This window comes from Myotis lucifugus, unplaced genomic scaffold (assembly GCF_000147115.1).
Source record: "Myotis lucifugus unplaced genomic scaffold, Myoluc2.0 scaffold_60, whole genome shotgun sequence".
Taxonomy (NCBI): domain Eukaryota; kingdom Metazoa; phylum Chordata; class Mammalia; order Chiroptera; family Vespertilionidae; genus Myotis; species Myotis lucifugus.
Genome location: NW_005871108.1, coordinates 3,596,426 through 3,614,835, shown reverse-complemented (window position 1 = coordinate 3,614,835; position 18,410 = coordinate 3,596,426). Strand labels below are relative to the sequence as shown.

General features: G+C 41.6%; 1 protein-coding gene across 3 annotated transcripts in view; it reads right to left on the bottom strand.

The window, feature by feature from the left end:
• The window catches only part of CBFA2T2 (CBFA2/RUNX1 translocation partner 2), a 149,191-nt gene extending 130,799 nt beyond the window's left edge, over positions 1–18,392 (bottom strand). For all 3 annotated transcript variants that reach the window (XM_006089410.3, XM_014456473.2, XM_023754377.1), the window contains exon 1: positions 18,228–18,392. In XM_006089410.3, coding sequence (XP_006089472.1) covers positions 18,228–18,261 — 34 coding nt within the window. In that variant the 5' untranslated portion in view covers positions 18,262–18,392. The remainder of the gene's footprint in view (positions 1–18,227) is intronic.
• Between the last annotated feature and the right edge of the window lie 18 nt (positions 18,393–18,410).

The window sequence follows — 18,410 nt, the reverse complement described above, 5'->3', positions numbered from 1 at the left end:
TCCCAAGAATCAAGTCAAAGATTTGAAATACGAAGAAGCAAAAAATACCCAACCAGAAAAGCAAAAAGAAAAAAGAATCCAAAAATATGAAGATAGTGTAAGGAGCCCCTGGGACAACTTCAAGCGCACCTACATCCGAATTATAGGGGTGCCAGAAGGAGAGAGAGAACAAGATATTGAAAACCTATTTGAAGAAATAATGACAGAAAACTTCCCCTACCTGGTGACAGAAATAGACTTACAAGTCCAGGATGCACAGAGAACCCCAAACAAAAGGAATCCAAAGAGGACCACACCAAGACACATCATCATTAAAATGCCAAGAGCAAAAGACAAAGAGAGAATCTTAAAAGCAGCAAGAGAAAAACAGTTAGTTACCTACAAGGGAGTACCCATACGACTCTCAGCTGATTTCTCAACAGAAACTATGCAGGCCAGAAGGGAGTGGCAAGAAATATTCAAAGTGATGAATAGCAAGAACCTACAACCAAGATTACTTTATCCAGCAAAGCTATCATTCAAAATTGAAGGTCAGATAAAGAGCTTCACAGATAAGAAAAAGCTAAAGGAGTTCATCACCACTAAACCAGTATTATATGAAATACTGAAAGGCATTCTTTAAGAAGAGGAAGAAGAAAAGGGTAAAGATAAAAATTATGAACAGCAAATACATATCTATCAACAAGTGAATCTAAAAATCAAGTGAATAAAAAATCTGATGAACAGAGTAAACTGGTGAATATAATAGAACCAGGGGCATAGAAAGGGAGTGGACTGACAATTCTTGGGGGGAAAGGGGTGTGGGGGTGCAGGAAGAGACTGGACAAAAATTGTACACCTATGGATGAGGACAGTGGGAGGGGTAAGGGCAGAGGGTGGGGTGGGAACTGGGTTTACGAGAGCTATGGGGGGAAAAAGAGGAACAACTGTAATAATCTGAACAATAAAGATTTAATTTTAAAAAAATAAATAAGTAAAGTTGCCATGCGGTTTGCTATAAAAAAACAAACAAACAAAAAAAAACAAGTACTGAGATACCTCAACAGCTAATCTGATAACTTAGAGGGCTATTAAGTGACTAAAGGGCAGGTAGTGTATACAACATGGATATGCTAGACAAAGGGATGATTCACAATGGGTGGACCGAGCAGGACAGTGCAAGATTTCACATTACTCAGAATGGCATGAAATTTAACTAATGAATTGATTATTTTTGGAATTTTCCATTTAATATATTTAGACAACAGTTGCCCGTGAGAAATTAAAATCACAAAACACCAAACCTTGAACTAAGAGGGACTACTGTACTGTTTTACTCACTAAATATATCCTGCCCCTTCCAGTCTGGATGCCTTGGCTTATTCCAAGAGTCAGCAACTAACGCCATCCCCACCTCACCACTTACTCCCGCCATGCAAACCCAGTTAAACGCCTGTTTCAATTAAGAATTGTGGTTAACAGTTTTTACATTAAAAAAAATATATATTTTATTGATTTTTTACAGAGTGGAAGGGAGAGGGATAGAGAGTTAGAAACATCGATGAGAGAGAAACATCTATCAGCTGCCTCCTGCACACCTCCTACTAGGGATGTGCCCGAAACCAAGGTACATGCCCTTGACCGGAATCGAACCTGGGACCCTTCAGTCCGCAGGCCAATGCTCTGTCCACTGAGCCAAACCAGTAAGGGCAGTTTTTACATTTTTGAAGGGTTGAAGGGGAAAAAACAAAAGAGAATACATGATAGACTATATGCATTCCAAAAAGCCTAAAATATTTACCCTTCATAGAAAAAGTTTGCCCACTCTAGTTTATTCCATTATCATATCAGAACCCAAAAATTATTTCCTTTATCCCATTTCTGCATAAGCACCAATCTGAGATCTAACCATCCATCAAAATGCAACTGATTATTCAATGAAGCCTTTCTTACTAATTTTGATGAGATATGCTCTTTCTCTTAAATTTATCTCTATCTTCCTTAGCACACTGTATCCCTTTTAGTCACAAGGGATAGTTTCCAAACCCAAAATTGAGACTCATGGTCTGACAAGACTACTACATTAATCTAATTATTTTACTGCTTCCAGTCTTGCCCCTTCAAATCCATCTTCATGGGTCATCAAGTGCTCTACTTAGTATATAATCTTAAATATGTTATTCCCTCATTCTTTCTTTTGCTCTCATTAGTTAAGGAATAAAATCCAGCATAAAAACCTGGCCCCTACCCTGACTGGTTTGGCTCAGTGGATAGAGCATTGGCCTGCGGACTGAAAGGTCCCAGATTCGATTCCGGTCAAGGGCATGTACCTTGGTTGCGAGCACATCTCCAGTGGGGGATGTGCAGGAGGCAGCTGATGGATGTTTCTCTCTCATCGATGTTTCTAACTCTCTATCTCTCTCCCTTCTTCTCTGTAAAAAATCAATTAAAAAAACAAAAAACAAAAACCTGGCCCCTGCCTGCTCCTCTAGTCTCAGCTCCTGCCATTCCTTACCTAGTACCTTATACTCCAATAACATAATACTTTTAGTCCCCTGCAAACCTGGTCCAGTCTTAACTTCCCCCATTCTCCAACTTGCCTTACATGCTTTGCTGGTAGAAGTACAAAAACTGATACCATCTCGAGAGTATTTTGGCAAAATCTATCAAAATTACATGATAGTACTCTTTGCCTCAGCGCTTTTACTTCTAGGAATTTATTCTACAGTTTTATGAAGTAACATATTTTTACAAAATTATGCAACATTGTAACAGCCAAAATTGGCATGAAAATGTCCATCAGCAGTGGACTATAGAAAAAAATACTGTGCAACCATACAGTGATATACTAGTACAATGTAAAATGAGGAAGTTTTTATGTATGATATTATATGGCCTACAGGAATATATCTGAAAAGAGGACACAGAAGAAACTGATAATGCTAGTTGCCTCCAAGGAGGGGAAGAGTGACTGGAGCACAGAGGTGAGGGAACCTGTTATTTTACCTTTTAAATGTTGAATTATGTAAATCCATTGTCAGTCCAAAAATTAATTTTAAAAAATTTGTTGAAAGGAAGAAACAGATTTGGATCAAGACAGGTATCATTTCTCTAAAAAGTCTTTTTTGAAACACAGCCACACATGCATGCCCACAAATTAGGTCAAATGGCTATCCTGAGTGGTTCTTATCATGCTATTATCACTGCTTACCATTTAGTACTGAAATTCAATCAATCTGTCTCTCTCCACTACTGGACTACTTCTAAACTTCTCCAGGGCCTTAGACTCTCTTTATTTCCCTCAGCATCTGGGACTAAGGGCTCAAAAAATATTTGTAAAAGTAAATGAGTATTTGAAGTCAAGAGTATCTTAGAAAATCAATTATCTTGAGTCACTGTAATGATAATTTCTTATAGTCTACCTTCTAGTACAGGGGTGGGCAAACTTTTTGACTCGAGGGCCACAATGGGTTCTTAAACTGGACCGGAGGGCCGGAACAAAAGCATGGATGGAGTGTTTGTGTGAACTAATATAAATTCAAAGTAAACATCATTACATAAAAGGGTACGGTCTTTTTTTTTTTTTTGGTTTTATTCATTTCAAACGGGCCGGATCCGGCCCGCGGGCCGTAGTTTGCCCACGGCTGTTCTAGTATAATCAGCTGCCTGTCTGTCTTTCCAGGAGAATACAAATATTAGGCCCCTCACATAAATGATTTATTGAACTCACTACCTTAGTAAAGAAAGCTAAGAGGCTGATATGGCAAATGAATTAAAATAATACTGCAAAAAAAAGGGGGCATTCACATAAAGATGATCAGGAATTGATTTTAGGATTTCGAATCACTATTTAATAATTATGGTTTTTATGGAAACTCTCCTCATTTACCACATCATTCCTCAGACTTCAACAGCCACTAAATCAGCATGTACTATTTAGAGACCTTAAGAAAACTCACCGCAAGCAAAGTGTTGATGCCCACAGCTGCAGGTAGGTGCTCAGGGGCTCTGAGTCATGTTTGGCATCCGAGCTCCTTCCTAAGAAATCCTCTGCCTCATGGATTGGAGGAATCTCTGCTTCCCAATACAACTGGCCCCCAAAGCATTAATTAAACCCAGTTGTCAAGGCTTTCATTAGAAGAGCAACTGACAAAGTGTTAGGACACAGAAGGAAAGATAAATTGGAACACCTTTGAGAACTAGGACTAAAGCTTACCCACCTTACCAGCCCCAAGGCACTTAGCACAGTCTCTGCATCTAACAGCAGCACAATACAATTGTTAAAGGAATGATTTCATTTAGACTAGGCAGGGGATTTTTACTTTACCTGTATTGCTTAAGTTTTAAAAACATACAGGGGTGAGGCAAAAGTACAGTTGTTCATATGAAAAATACAATAAATAATAATACAAAAACAGTGTTTCGTGTACTCACAACAGTTGTTCATATGAAAAATACAATCTATATATATAAAAGGCTAAGCGACCAGCCAACCGGCCGGTAGGTATGACGTGCACTGACCACTAGGGGGCCAACGCTCAACACAGGAGCTGTAGAGCAACAGCAACTTTGCAGAGTGCCCTCTTGCACTCCAGGACCCCTAGGGGGATGTCAGACTGCCAGTTTCAGCCTGATCCCTGCAGGCCAGGCCAAAGGACCCCACCTTCCAGAGAGACCCCGCTCACTCTGCAGATGCCCTTCGAACCCCGGTGCTACCCCAGGTGCGGCCGGCTGGGGAGGGACCACGGAAGATTGGCTCCAGGGCATGTCCAGCCCAGTCTCACCCTGCTGGCCACCTTCTAATTAATTTCCTTTCCATGTGCATGAATCCATGCACCGGGCCTCTAGTAAATAATACAAGAATGTTTCATGTACTCACAACTGTAAACCTACTTTTGCCCCACCCTGCATATAAATAAAGTTAATCAAATGCTCTGCAGAATGATTTGTAAGAAATGACAAAAACAGAAAATCATACTATGACTATCATAATTAACTCATGAAAATATCATTAATATATGCTAAAATTAGTGGATAAAAATTGGAGGGAAACAAGATATTTATATGGGCTCAGCATCCCCCCACAAAATTTTTACTAATTAAAAAGTTAAAAATAATAACCCTATAATGGAGAAATCTGGCAGACATCACCTTAAACCGGCTCTTTTTCAACCTTTTTCATCTCATGGCACATATAAACTAATTACTCAAATTTTGCAGCACACCAAAAAATAGGTATAATTTTGATTCATTCGCACTGGATGGCTATTGTTGTGTTGGCTGTTGTCATTTTTCCATCTGACAATCTATGGCAGTGGTTCTCAACCTTCTGGCCCTTTAAATACAGTTCCTCATGTTGTGACTCAACCATAAAATTATTTTCATTGCTACTTCATAACTGTAATGTTGCTACTGTTATGAATTGTAATGTAAATATCTGATACGCAGGATGGTCTTAGGTGACCCTGTGAAAGAGTCGTTCGACCGCCAAAGGGGTCGCAACCCACAGGTTGAGAACCGCTGATCTATGGGAAAGAGGTGAGTGCCTCTGGCTAAACAGTCAGGTACTGTATGTTTTAAAAATTCTTGCAGCACACCAATGTGCCTCTTGGGGCACACCAACTGAAAATAGCTGCATTAAACAAGTGATCAACATTAACATCATCAGTACTGAACAAATGGATACCATGGGCCTCCTGATATGAAGCACTGAGAACAATACATCACTTTGTGATATTCCTTCCAAAATGTATAATGTGAATCTATTCATAAATAAGACAAATTCAAAAAATTTTTTCCAAAAAAAAAGAAGACAAATTCAAATTGAGGGGCATTCTACAAAATAAATGACCTATACCAGTGGTCGGCAAACTGCGGCTTGCGAGCCACATGCAGCTCTTTGGCCCCTTGAGTGTGGCCACGAAGTTTCAATCGCACTGTACGTGCTCGCCCGCACATGGTATTTTGTGGAAGAGCCACACTCAAGGGGCCGCAGTTTGCCAACCACTGACCTATACCATTCAAAAAAGTGAAGGTTATGAAAGATAATACTGAACTATATTCTCCCAAAGTGAAGGAGACTAGAGACAGGACAATTAAATACAATGTGTTCCTGGACTGGCCACTAGACAAGAAAAAAATATTTTCCTATAAAACAATTATTGGAACAAATGGCTAAACTTGAGTAAGGTTTGGATATTAGAAATATTGTATCAAAGCTGTATTTCCTAATTTTGATAAGTATATTTTAAGTACATAAGAGAATGTTCTAGTTTATTGGAAATAAACACTATGTTATTTAGAGTAAAGAGGTAGCACATCTGTAACTTACTCAACAATATTTTTAAAAAATAATATCCTATATAATAAAAGGGTAATATGCAAATTGACCCTAAAGGCGGAACGACCAGAGCGACTGCTTGACCAGTCACTATGAGGTGCATTGACCACCTCTTGGGTACCTTCCCCTGGCTAGCAGGCTCCCATTGCCCACTGGCAAACGGGGAACCGAGGGTGGTGGCGGTGGGGGTGGGGCCGGCGAGCGGACAGAATGGCCGATCTCTTGGTCCCTCCCCCCGGCTTGCAGGTTCCGACTGCCCGATGGCAAACAAGGAACTGGAGGTGGGTGGTGGGGGACGCGGGCAACACCAGGCCAAGGCCCCCACCCCGCCAGTCGCCCCACACACAGAGGGCAACCCGTGGTGGGGTGGGGCTGGTGAGCAGGCAGAACGGCCAACCTGTTGGTCTCTCCTCCCGGCCAGCAGGCTCCGATAAGCCTGATGGCAAACGAGGAATCAGGGGTGGGGGGGGGGGGGGGGGGGGGGGCAGGGCCGGCTGCTGGCAGTGGGGGAAGATGGCCCTGATCGCAAGCCAGGCCTAGGGACCATACTTGTGCACGATTTTCATGCCCTGGGCCTCTAGTACTTATATAAAGAGAAAAAGAATATAAAACCCTGGCCAGGTAGCTCAGTTGGATACTCCTGATAAGCCAAGGTTGTGGGTTTGATCCCCGGTCATGGTACATACAAGAATCAACCAATGAAACAACAAATCAATGTTTCTCTTTCTCCCTCCCCCTCTTTCCCTCTCTCTCTCTCTCTCTCTCTCTCTCTCATCAATCAATAAAAAATTTTAAGAAGAATATATAAAATATAGTAAAATGTTGACATTTAGGAACTCAAAGAGAATGGCATACAAGAATTTTAACACTACTCTTGCAACTTTTTCTTAAGTTTGAAATGTCAAAATACAAAGTTTAAAGAAAAAGGAGTATAAAAAGTATTTTTTATACTGCAGATCACAATCCTAGCATATATTTGTTTTCCTAAAGCAGCTTATGGTATTGGTAATATATTTAAGAAGAGATTAAGAGTATAGTTTAAACTACTTGGCCAGACCAACCCACCAAGGGAAGATTAAAGGGGAGCTTATGAGAACTAGAGCTGCTGAGCTCTAAGCACCTCTGGACTGCTGGAGAAGAATGAATGCCAGAGGAATAGTTGCCTCTTCCCCTACTTCTCCATTACCACTCAGAACTTCCCTCTCCTAAACCATGTCTACCTTTAATCTCAGTCATAAAGAGGACTTGCTTTCTGCCTGCATCCTCCTCTTGGCTCCACTTCTCCAGAGGAAAACAAAATGAAAGACAACCACTTTCTTAATATTAAGGTCAACAAAACAAAAAAACCTGGCATATTTTTGGTGGAGGAAAATGTCTGTAGTATTTTAGCTTTTATTGAGAGGGTTGGGAGGAAAAGGTAGTGTAAGGGGACAGTAAACTAGCTAAAAACTACTATGTAACTTAGAGGAAATGGCATGATTAGTGTAGCTCTAGGGATATAAGGTAAAAAATACATCTGTGCTGTTGGAAAGACTTCGCATGTGGCTCCAAAAAATTAAAAGCAGGCAGGATGTCTGCATGGAGATGGCTAAGTTAACAAAAGAATAAGGGAAACATTTGTAAGAGAGGAAAAGGTCAAAGTAGTGTGTCAAGGGAGCTATGCAATGCCTGGTATTAACATTTCACTTGAGCTGCTGGAGAAGTCAGATTACATATTTGTCACCATCAGCTAATTGAAAAATCTAGCCAACTCCAAAGCTATAAATTCAGACAAAAAGATAGCTAGCCCTGGGTCAGTCTAAATTTTACTTTGATTTCTGCATTTAATTAAAGCAATACAAAATAGAGGGGTAGAATCAAATTTGAAGAGCCACAAAGTGAAAGGTTCACTGCATAGTCCATATACTATACTTGATGATCCATATTTGACAGTTCCTCACAAGGCCAAGCAAAATTAGCATGGACATTTCCTAGGCTTTCGATGTTTATTGCCATCATCTATCTGCTTCACTGCTAAGATCAGTAAATACAGGATGCATTAGTAAAGGCTCTGAAGAGTTTCTACCTTTTTTTTTTTTTTAATTCATCTCTAAGACCAATTCAGGATACCCCTGAACAAGACCAAGACCTAAAAATCACATCCCCATTCCTAGACTTTTTGTTGTTGTTAATCCTCACCCGAGGGCACTTTCTCCATTGATTTTTAGAGAGAGTGGAAGGGAGGGGCAGAGACAGAGAGATAGATGTGAGACACATGATTGGTTGCCTCCCGCCTCACGGGATCAAGCCTGCAACTACCAGAGACCCTCCAGTCCCTTTAGTCCAGTGGTTCTCAACCTTCCTAATGCCGCGACCCTTTAATACAGTTCCTCATGTTGTGGTGACCCCCAACCATAAAATTATTTTCGTTGCTACTTCATAAGTGTAATTTTGCTATTGTTATGAATCGTAATGTAAATATCTGATATGCAGGATGTATTTTCATTGTTACAAATTGAACATAATTAAAGCATAGTGATTAATCACAAAACAATATGTAATTATATATGTGTTTTCCGATGATCTTAGGCGACCCCTGTGAAAGGGTTGTTCGACCCCCAAAGGGGTTGCGACCCACAGGTTGAGAACCACTGCTTTAGTCCGAAGGCCGACACTCAGCCAAACCAGCTAGGGCAGGACTTTTTTTTAAAGATTTTTTTTTTAATCCTCACCAAGGATATTACTGTATTTCCATTGATTTTCAGACAGAGTGGAAGGGAGGGAGGGGGAAGGGGGAAGAGGGAGGGGAGGGAAAGGGAGAGGGGAGGGGGAGGGGGAGGGAAAGGGAGAGGAGAGGGGGAGGGGGGAGGGGACGAGATAGATGTTTCTCTATCTATGTGAGGGAGACACATAGATTGGTTGCCTCCTGCATGTGCCCTGACCGGCCAGGGATCAAACTTGCAACTGAGGTATGTGCATCTGACAGGAAATCAAACCTGTGACCCTTCAGTCTGAGGGCCACGCTCTGACCACTGAATGAAGCTGGACAGGGCTTTTTAAAGATTTTGTTATTAATTGTTAGAGAGGGAGAGGGGGAGAGAGAGAGAAACATCAATGTGAGAGCATACCATTGATTGGCTACCTCCTGCATGCCCCCTACCGGGATCAAGCCAGCAACCTAGGCATGTGCCCTGACCAAATCAACATTTTGGTGCATGGGACAATGCCCAACAGAGCCACATTGGCCAGGGCCATAGGACATATTTTAATAAGATGTTAGAGCCCAGCTGGTGTGGCTCAGTGGTTGCTGGTTGGATTCCCTCAGGACACATGCCCAGGTTGCAGGCTCAATCCCCGGTAGGGAGCATGGAAGAGGTAGCAGCTGATCGATGTTTCTCATCAATGTTTCTATCTTTCTATCCCTCTCCCTTCCTCTCTCACTCAAAATATCAATAAAAACATATTTTTAAAAAAGATGTTAGGGAAAGTTGTCAAAGATGGAAAATCAAGTATCTTCAGGGAGTTCTGGGATCCTCTTGAACATAGATCTAAAAATCTCTTGTTTAGTTAGTAAAAAGAAGGAACCATGTGATAGAGAGTTAAAAAATAGTGGGTTCTGGACTCAGATCTCAATGTATAATGAATGAACTCAACACCAGATTGAACTAAGTTTAAACAGTGCATCTGCTACTGATTAATTGCGTGACCATGGGCAATTTATTTAATTCTCTGAGTTTTATTTCCTCATCTGTAAAACAGAGATACTAACTTCCTCCCATGGTTGTTCTAAGAATTATATGAAATGACATATGTGAAAAGCACCCGGCAGAAAATATAGCAAAGACTTTTTTTAAAGAATTCAACTGGACTTAAAAGCCAGATTCAGTTGACATATCTGCAATAGATTCAGTTCACAAGTTTAATTTATGGTGTCCCAGCCCCTATAATTCCAGATAGCCTCAAGGCCTTCAATGGGCCAGAGACAGAAACCAGAGACAGAGGCAAAAAGCTACTTAACCAACTATAATAAAACCCAGAGACAGGCTCAGTCACATGTACTTACACTAGCTCATATTGCATATGATATGGGGCCAGTCAGTACAGCGCTAGTGAGACCCCTCTTGGTATTCTTACCACAGCTTAAACAATAACCAGGGGAAAGATTCTCCCTCGTTAACTTTCAAACTTTCAGGAATTTGAAGTAAATCTTTACAATTGAGTAATTGCTTTCTGTAATATGAGGTTCAAAACAATACTCTAAAACTAAGGAATAAGGATAAAACTGGCAGGCGAGAAATCTTTCTTCCCCATCTCTTTTCTCCTATTTTTTCCTTATCCTGAAAAGGTATAAGCTTAGTGTATTAACTCATCTTTATCCTAGTGCTGCATTCAGTCATTGTATTCATTTAAATGATCCTCCCTGCCTAAAAGTATTCATTACATTCAATAACTGATCATAAAGTCTAGATTTGCATACCATACACAACAGGCTTAATCCTCAAGAACAAGCTTAAAGTCAGTCTCTGCTTATTTTTAGAATCTTTGCTATGTAGGAAAGCCAATCAGTTTCAAACCAGCATAAATGTATTCTAAAGTAAAAGACAGCTCTAGCTGGTTTGGATCAGTGGATAGAGCATCGGCCTGCGGACTGAGGGGTCCCAGGTTCGATTCCAGTAAAGGGCACATGCCCAGCTTCCGGACTCGATCCCCAGTAGGGGACATGTAGGAGGCAGACAATCAATAATACTCTCTCATCATTGATGTTTCTCTCTCTCTCTCTCTCTCTCTCTCTCTCCTTCTTCCTTCCTCTCTGAAATCAATAAAAACGTTTAAAATAATAATAATAAAGTAAAAGACAAAGACCAAAAAACATTACAAGTGTCTAAAACATGATTCCATTTAGTAAGTCTCAATTCTCAAAATAAGCAAAGTAAAAAACCTTCAAAACAACATCAAAGGCAGAGGGAAGGGGGTGGGGAGAAGAGGATCCTAATATATGATGATAGGAGAAGTTTGACTTTGGGTGGTGGGTACAGGTGAATATACAGATCTTGTAACATAGAAACCCACACCTGAAACCTATATGTTCATGATGACCAATGTCACTCCAATAAATGTAAGAAAAAAAATTTTTTTTAATTTTTTAAAAAACCCTCAAAGGATAACTTTGTTCCTAATAGTAAAACTTATGCCCAATTCTACACAAGAACTCACTAAAATGTCAATTCTAAATTAATATGCAGATAGCAGGTAATTAAGTAATTAAGGTTTTGTAACAATATTACTCTCAAAGCCTTTAGCTCATTTCACTCAACTCTACCACAGGGTAGATGTGGGAGGTGGGGGGTGAGGATGGGATGAATAAGACATGAGGCAACAGATTCTGAATATCCTTCCCCAAAAGGGAAAAAACAGACAGTAAAGTTCTGTAATGCAGTAATGTATAGATATCTATAAGCACTGTTTTTCTCCACCTTATAAACACCGTATTTTTATAACTTAAGTGACCTTTAAAATGTAGAAACTTAAAAAAAAAAAGAACAACAAAAATAAAATGTAGGAACTTCATAGTGACACAGTATAGGAATGAGGACTGGATTTTCCCATTTACTGATGGCCCAACACATTTCATTTCATTTATTTCATTTCATTATTTCATTTCTTCATTTCATTTCATTTTTAGAGAAAGAGGGAAGAAGGGAGGGGCCCCGACTGGGAATTGAACCTGCAACCTAATTATGTGCCCTGACTGGGAATCAAACCGGCCACCTTTTTTTTTTCTTTTCTTGGTGTGCATAGGACAAAGCATCCAGCCAGGGGTAACCATTTTAAATAAGAGCTACCTTAATGTTAAGAGCTCGGGCTCTGTAGTCAGAACAATCTAGATTTTAATCTAGGCTTGTTTATTTATTAGCTCTATGACATCTGAATCAATTTCCTAATTTGTAAAATAAGGATTTATACCTAACTAAAAGAGTGAAGAATTAAAAGGCACAGTGAGTATAATACTTGGCATGGTATCTGGCCCAAAATAAACATTTAATATTAGTCATTATAATTATCAGACAGGAATTATCCCCAACTATAGCTTAAACAAACAACTGAGCCTCAAAGGTTGAATAACTTCCCAGGAGAACTAGGCCTCAAGCCCAGTCTGCCTCCAAATCCTTTTTCCATTATGCCAAACCACTTGTGTCGTGTACATATCTGCCTTTTTTGACACGCTACTAACTGCAATTTAACCTGTCTTGATTGTATAGTCACAGATTATAATACTTTTAATCTTACTCCATTCTTTTTCTTTTTCTTTTTCTTTTTTCCAGTTGTTTTTCTTACCCAATAATATGGTAAGGGGAGGGGAAGTTGGTGACTAAACACATCAATGTGGCACAGTAGGTAAGGACCATAGGAGAGAATGAGACCCTGTCTCTCATTGTCAGTATGCTTATCTGGGATAGCTCCTCTCCTCTCCATTTGATTTGTTGCTTTAAGTCTGCTATAAGATGGGCTGAAACAAGTACCTTTAAAGTATGTGCAGAATAAAAGCAAGCTTTTAGTGAAAGTTTGAGGAGTTATCCTATTAACAAGGTATAGGTTTCAATTAGTTGTGGTCCCACCAGGAAAGATAGCATACTCCACTAAGGATAATTCACGGAGGGTTTAATAAGGTTACTATAAACAAGAAAGGTATGGGCAGGCAGGATACAAGATAATCACAAGGGTCAGTTCTAGTACCCTGGGACTAGAGCACCTCTAAGCCCAAGGAACAAAGGAAATAGAACTTTCCAAACAAACCTAGGAGCGAGTCATGTGGAAAGAACCACCTTTAGTGGAACAGCAATCTTCAACCAAGGGACATAGCCAGCCAAAGACAAAACCCATAAAAATGAAGCAAGGTAATTAAATTCCACAACCTCAGAGGGAAAGGAAGCCCACTGAAGTAATAGTCCGTGTAGGTAAGTCAGCATCCCAGGGCAAAGAACAGGATGGGAAAGGAAGGAGAGTGGATCTAGAAGAGCAAATGGAAGGCACCTAATTCAACCTGAGAGGTCTTTCTGATGCACTTTCACATCTCTTTATTCTAATGGGTAAGTGCCAGACAAGGAAAGAGTTACTGAACAGGACATTTCTTGCCTTTTTTTTTTTTTTTAAATCCTCATCTGAGGATATTTTTCCATTGATTTTTAGAGAGAGTGGAAGCAAGGGGATCAGAGAGAGAAACATCTATGTGAGACACTTCGACTGATTGCCTCCCACACATGCTCCGACCCGACCGGGCCCTGGGATTGAGCCTGCAAACGAGGTATGTGCCCTTAACCACTACTGAACCCGAGACCCTTCAGTCCTCGGGCTGAACCTCTATCCACTGAGCCAAACCGACTAGGGCTCTCACCCCTTTTAAATGGTAATGCACAGGGCCTATCTACCATAAAATATTTATAAGCATGTTTTTAACTAGTAAATATTGTTATTTATCATCCCATTCATAATTGTTCAGAATTCTTTGAAGGTCCAATGATTTATAGGACTTTCCCCATGCTTATAAACTTTCCCTTACCTTGCTAGGCAAAATAAAAAATCACAAAAATGCAGATACTATCAGAACCCTCAAGGAACTTACATTTAGGGGGTTATATTCCTAGATAACTAAGAAGGCACAATGAGGTAAGTGCCACCAGAGAGAAAAGAGCTGTGGTACTGTGAAAAGTTCTGGAACAGGCTTTCTAGCCATCTGGCCCCTGCCAGGCACAACTCCAGCCAGAACTCACTATTATCCTACTAACAAACTATAGACATTTCAATCAGGTTCCCTGCAGGTCCAGATCTGGAGTACTGCTCATCAAGCCCCCATCAGCCTCCAAATTTCCACTGTACCCTCAACCAATAAGATCGACCCTTCCACCTCCTGGAAAAAGCCCTTCTGCTTCCTAAGGATGGTTCAAATGTCACCTCCTTACCTGAACCTTATGTAGACCCTCTAGGAACAATTAGTTTATGCCTCCTCTGCAATCCCAAAAGCCTTTGCTTCAAGCACTTAAAGCACTTATTATCCATGTGTACCTGTGCAGGGTCCCCCACTAGACTGTGAAATCTTTTTATTTTTAGATTTTTATTTATTGATTTTAGAGAGAGAGAGAAACATCAATCTATTCCACTTATTTTTTAAAATATATTTTTATTGATTTCAGAGGGAGGGAAAGGGAGGGAGGGAGAGAGAGAGAGAGAGAGAGGTAGAAACATCAATGATGAGAGAGAATCATCGATGGGGTGCCCCCGGGCATGTGCCCTGACTGGAATCTAACAGATATCTCCAGGTTCATAGGTTGATGTTCAACCACTGAGCAACATCAACCAGGTTGTTGTTCTGTTCCACTTATTTATGCATTCATTGGTTGCTCCTTGTATGTGCCCTTGGGATGATGCTCTAACCCAACTGCCGCCGACTGGTGGTCCACAGACCACTGGTGGTCCGTGAGGTCCGAAAGGTTGGCAACGGCTGCTCTAACCAACTGAGTTATCTGGCCAGGACTAGACTGTGAGATCTGTAAAGCAGCTTTGAATCCTCAGCCACTCCAGCGCCCAAAATATAATGTGTCAAACACAGTATAAGTACTTTACATGTACTACCAAAATACATTATATTAACATATACATATTATCAATTATCACAGTAAAACTACAAATGAGGTTAGAATTTTCATCATCTCAATTTTATAGATGAGGAAAATAAAGTGCACAGAAAGGTTAAGTAACTAAAGTGCTCAAAGTCTCAAAGCTAATAAGAATTAGACCCCAAGATTTCAACCTAGCCACAACTCCAGAATTGAATATAAACAGGATTGAGAAGGTCTCACTACAAGACCAATGGTCTCCATCGCAGAGGGCATAGCTATTATTTACCCCCTGGGGCAGGGGTCCTCAAACTATTTTTTTCTTTAATATATTTTATTGATTTTTTACAGAGAGGAAGGGAGAGGGATAGAGAGCCAGAAACATCAATGAGAGAGAAACATCGATCAGCTGCCTCCTGCACGCCCCCCACTGGGGATGTGCCCGCAACCAAGGTACATGCCCTTGACCGGAATCGAACCCGGGACCCTTGAGTCCACAGGCTGACGCTCTATCCACTGAGCCAGACCGGTTCTGGCCCTCAAACTTTTTAAACAGGAGGCCAGTTCACTGTCCCTCAGACCGTTGGAGGGCCGGACTATAGTTTAAAAAAAACAACTATGAACAAATTCCTATGCACACTGCACATATCTTATTTTGAAGTAAAAAAACAAAACGGGAACAAATACAGTATTTGTATTTGCATGTGGCCTGCGGGCCATAGTTTGAGGACCCCTGCCCTGGGGGATGTAAGGACAATACTGGAACCTCTAACCATATTTGTTTTAGCTCAGCCTTTTGTAAAATGTCTATTTTTGCACATTATAAAGTATACATAATACAGCCCTGGGCAGCTGGTTGGAGCATCCCCCCATCACCAGAAGGTCTCAGGTTTGATTCCCCATCAAGGCACATAAATACCTGGGCTTCGGGTTTGATCCTGGTTGGGGCACATAATGGGAGTCAACCAATTCTGTCTCTCTCACATCAATGTTTCTCTCTCTTCCCTTCTCTCTAAAAAAAATCAATAAAATATCTTCATCCTCCCACCCGGCCTGTGTTGTTCAGTGGTTTAGGGTTGGCTCATGCACCAAGAAGCCACCAGTTCGATTCCCAGTCAGGGCACATGCCAGGGTTTTGGGCTCAATCCCTTGTAGGGAGTCTGCAGGAGGCAGCTGATTGATGTTTCTTTCTCAAACACTGATGTTCCTATCTTTCTCCCTCTCTCTCTAAAATCAATAAAAAATATATAAAAATTAAAAAACAAACAACAAAACATATCCTCAGGTGAGGATAAAAAAATGTACATAATACAGAGTACAGTCAACACCATAATTGTAATTTAAAACAAGCATTCACATAATGTGTGTGTAATACTCAACCCTATTTACTGAGAGAACACTAAAAACATTTGAGGCCACTGCTCTAGATTACTTCCCCTAGGGACTCTGAGCTCCTACATTCTCTCTGCCCAGTACTTCAGTTAAAAACATTAGCCAAATGTTTAGACTATAGGTAAGCTTCTAGAGGCAAGAGTCTGCTCTTTCATTCACCTTTGAAGCCCTACAACACCACAGGGCCTGGTGCTTAGCAGATGGTCAATGCTGAATCTAACTGTATCATGAGAATCTCATTGAAAAAAATCCTCTCAATATTTTAATGTAACTTACTATATGCTTCCAGATTAAAAGAAAAAAATATACTAAGCACACTGCCTAGGAATATAGAATTGCCTTAGAAACACCAAAAAAAATTTTTTTAAATAAATAAATATTATGTCCTCATTAGTTACATAATAGAATCCAAAATTGTACTTTGGGGCATATTTTAAACTGAAAACTGCATGAAAGAGATTTGGACATAAAAAATTTAAGTTCAGATTAAAGGTTCTGTCAACTACAGAGATGGTGCACCTTTGTCAGACCTAAAGGTCACCTCTGTCTGCCTTTCCTTAGTTATAAGCTCCAAGAGGAAGGAATTAAACTATCAAAAGCTCCAACCGCAGACTTGACTATGAAGAGGCATCAGCTGGGGGCAACTACTTTGCATTTCTTCAATCCAGCATTTAATGGGTATCACACAAAAGAGAGAGAGGCTGTGTAAAGCCTCCTATTTAGGTGTTGAAGAAGATCGGCTTTGAGGCTACATTAGATTGTAGGGATTCTTCTGTTCCTCAGTTTCATCCTCTGCAAGATGGGCATTTTCAAGTACTTAACTCATAAATAAGTCACCAGGATTAAATAAGAGAAAGCATGCAAAATGGACTTGTCGCGCTCCCACCCCCAACTACTAGTAAATTCAAAGTCCGAGTTTGATCTATCTAGTTTGCTGCTATATTCTCAGGGCCAAGAATGGTACTTTTTACTTAACAGGTTATTTAATAAATATTAAATGAATGAAATGCAAAATGCCTGCTGCTCAAAAAAAAATGTTGGCGAGAAACAATTAAAATTTTATTTTATTAAGAGACCCCACCCCTCACCCACGGATCTCACAATTCCCGGAGGAACACTAGATAAATGCTGGAATGGAGGCAAGAAAACCAACTGGATTGTAAAACAGGACTAAACAAAAACAAAATAAAATCTTAAATCTACAACCACAGCCCAATTCCGGGCTTTCCGGCGTAAGGTTCACCCAGGATGAGGTTGATTAGCCATCACCATGGCAGTGTTCACGCTGGCGTTAGGTGCCCAAGTCTGTGTCAAGCGCTCTACTGGCTTCACAAAACCCAACCACCGGGGTCGGATGGGGTATGGAGACGATCTTCACACCCCCATTTTACAGATGGGAGAAGCGAGGCTCGTCGAGAGCCAAGGTCGCAGCCTGTAACTGTAAGTGGGGGCGCCGGGATGTGAACCCCGGCAGTCCGACCCCTGAGCCTGCACTCCACAGGCTTCTCAGAAGAACCATCCTCGAGTCCTCCACCACAGGCCCCGCGCCCCTCGAAATCAGGAGCGTGTCACATCCCCCCAGGAGCCGGACTTAGCGGCCCCAGTGCTGGGAGAACAAAACAATCCTTGTCCGTGGGCAAGTCCCAGGGACGCCGGCCCCGCCTGGGGCTTCGAGGCCGCGGTCCACACAGTTTCGCTCTCACCGTGAGCCCCGAGCCCTCCGGATGGCGCTGGAAGTGCCCAGGCGGCCCCCGGGAGCCCAGGAAGGGCCTGCCCGCCGCATGACCTTGGATCCGCCGCCCGGCTCCGGGCCTCAGTTTCCCCACCCCGGCCTCGCGCCAGGGGCCTCTCGGAGCTCGCGCCCGTTGGAACCACAGGCCTCTCACACGCCCCCCTTCAGCCGCCCGCCTTTCCGTTCCACTTACGCTGGAAGGCGGCCGCTCCAGGGACGCCCACCATCGCCAAAGGCCTCCGTCGCGAGCCTCCCGCCTCCGCCCGCGGCCAGGGTCCTTCACAGACGCCGCCGCGGGACCTGTGGCCGCCAAGCTCGCCAACCCCAGCGTCGCCGCTTCACCCGCAGCTACCGCCGCCGTTAGGCCGCGCGCCCG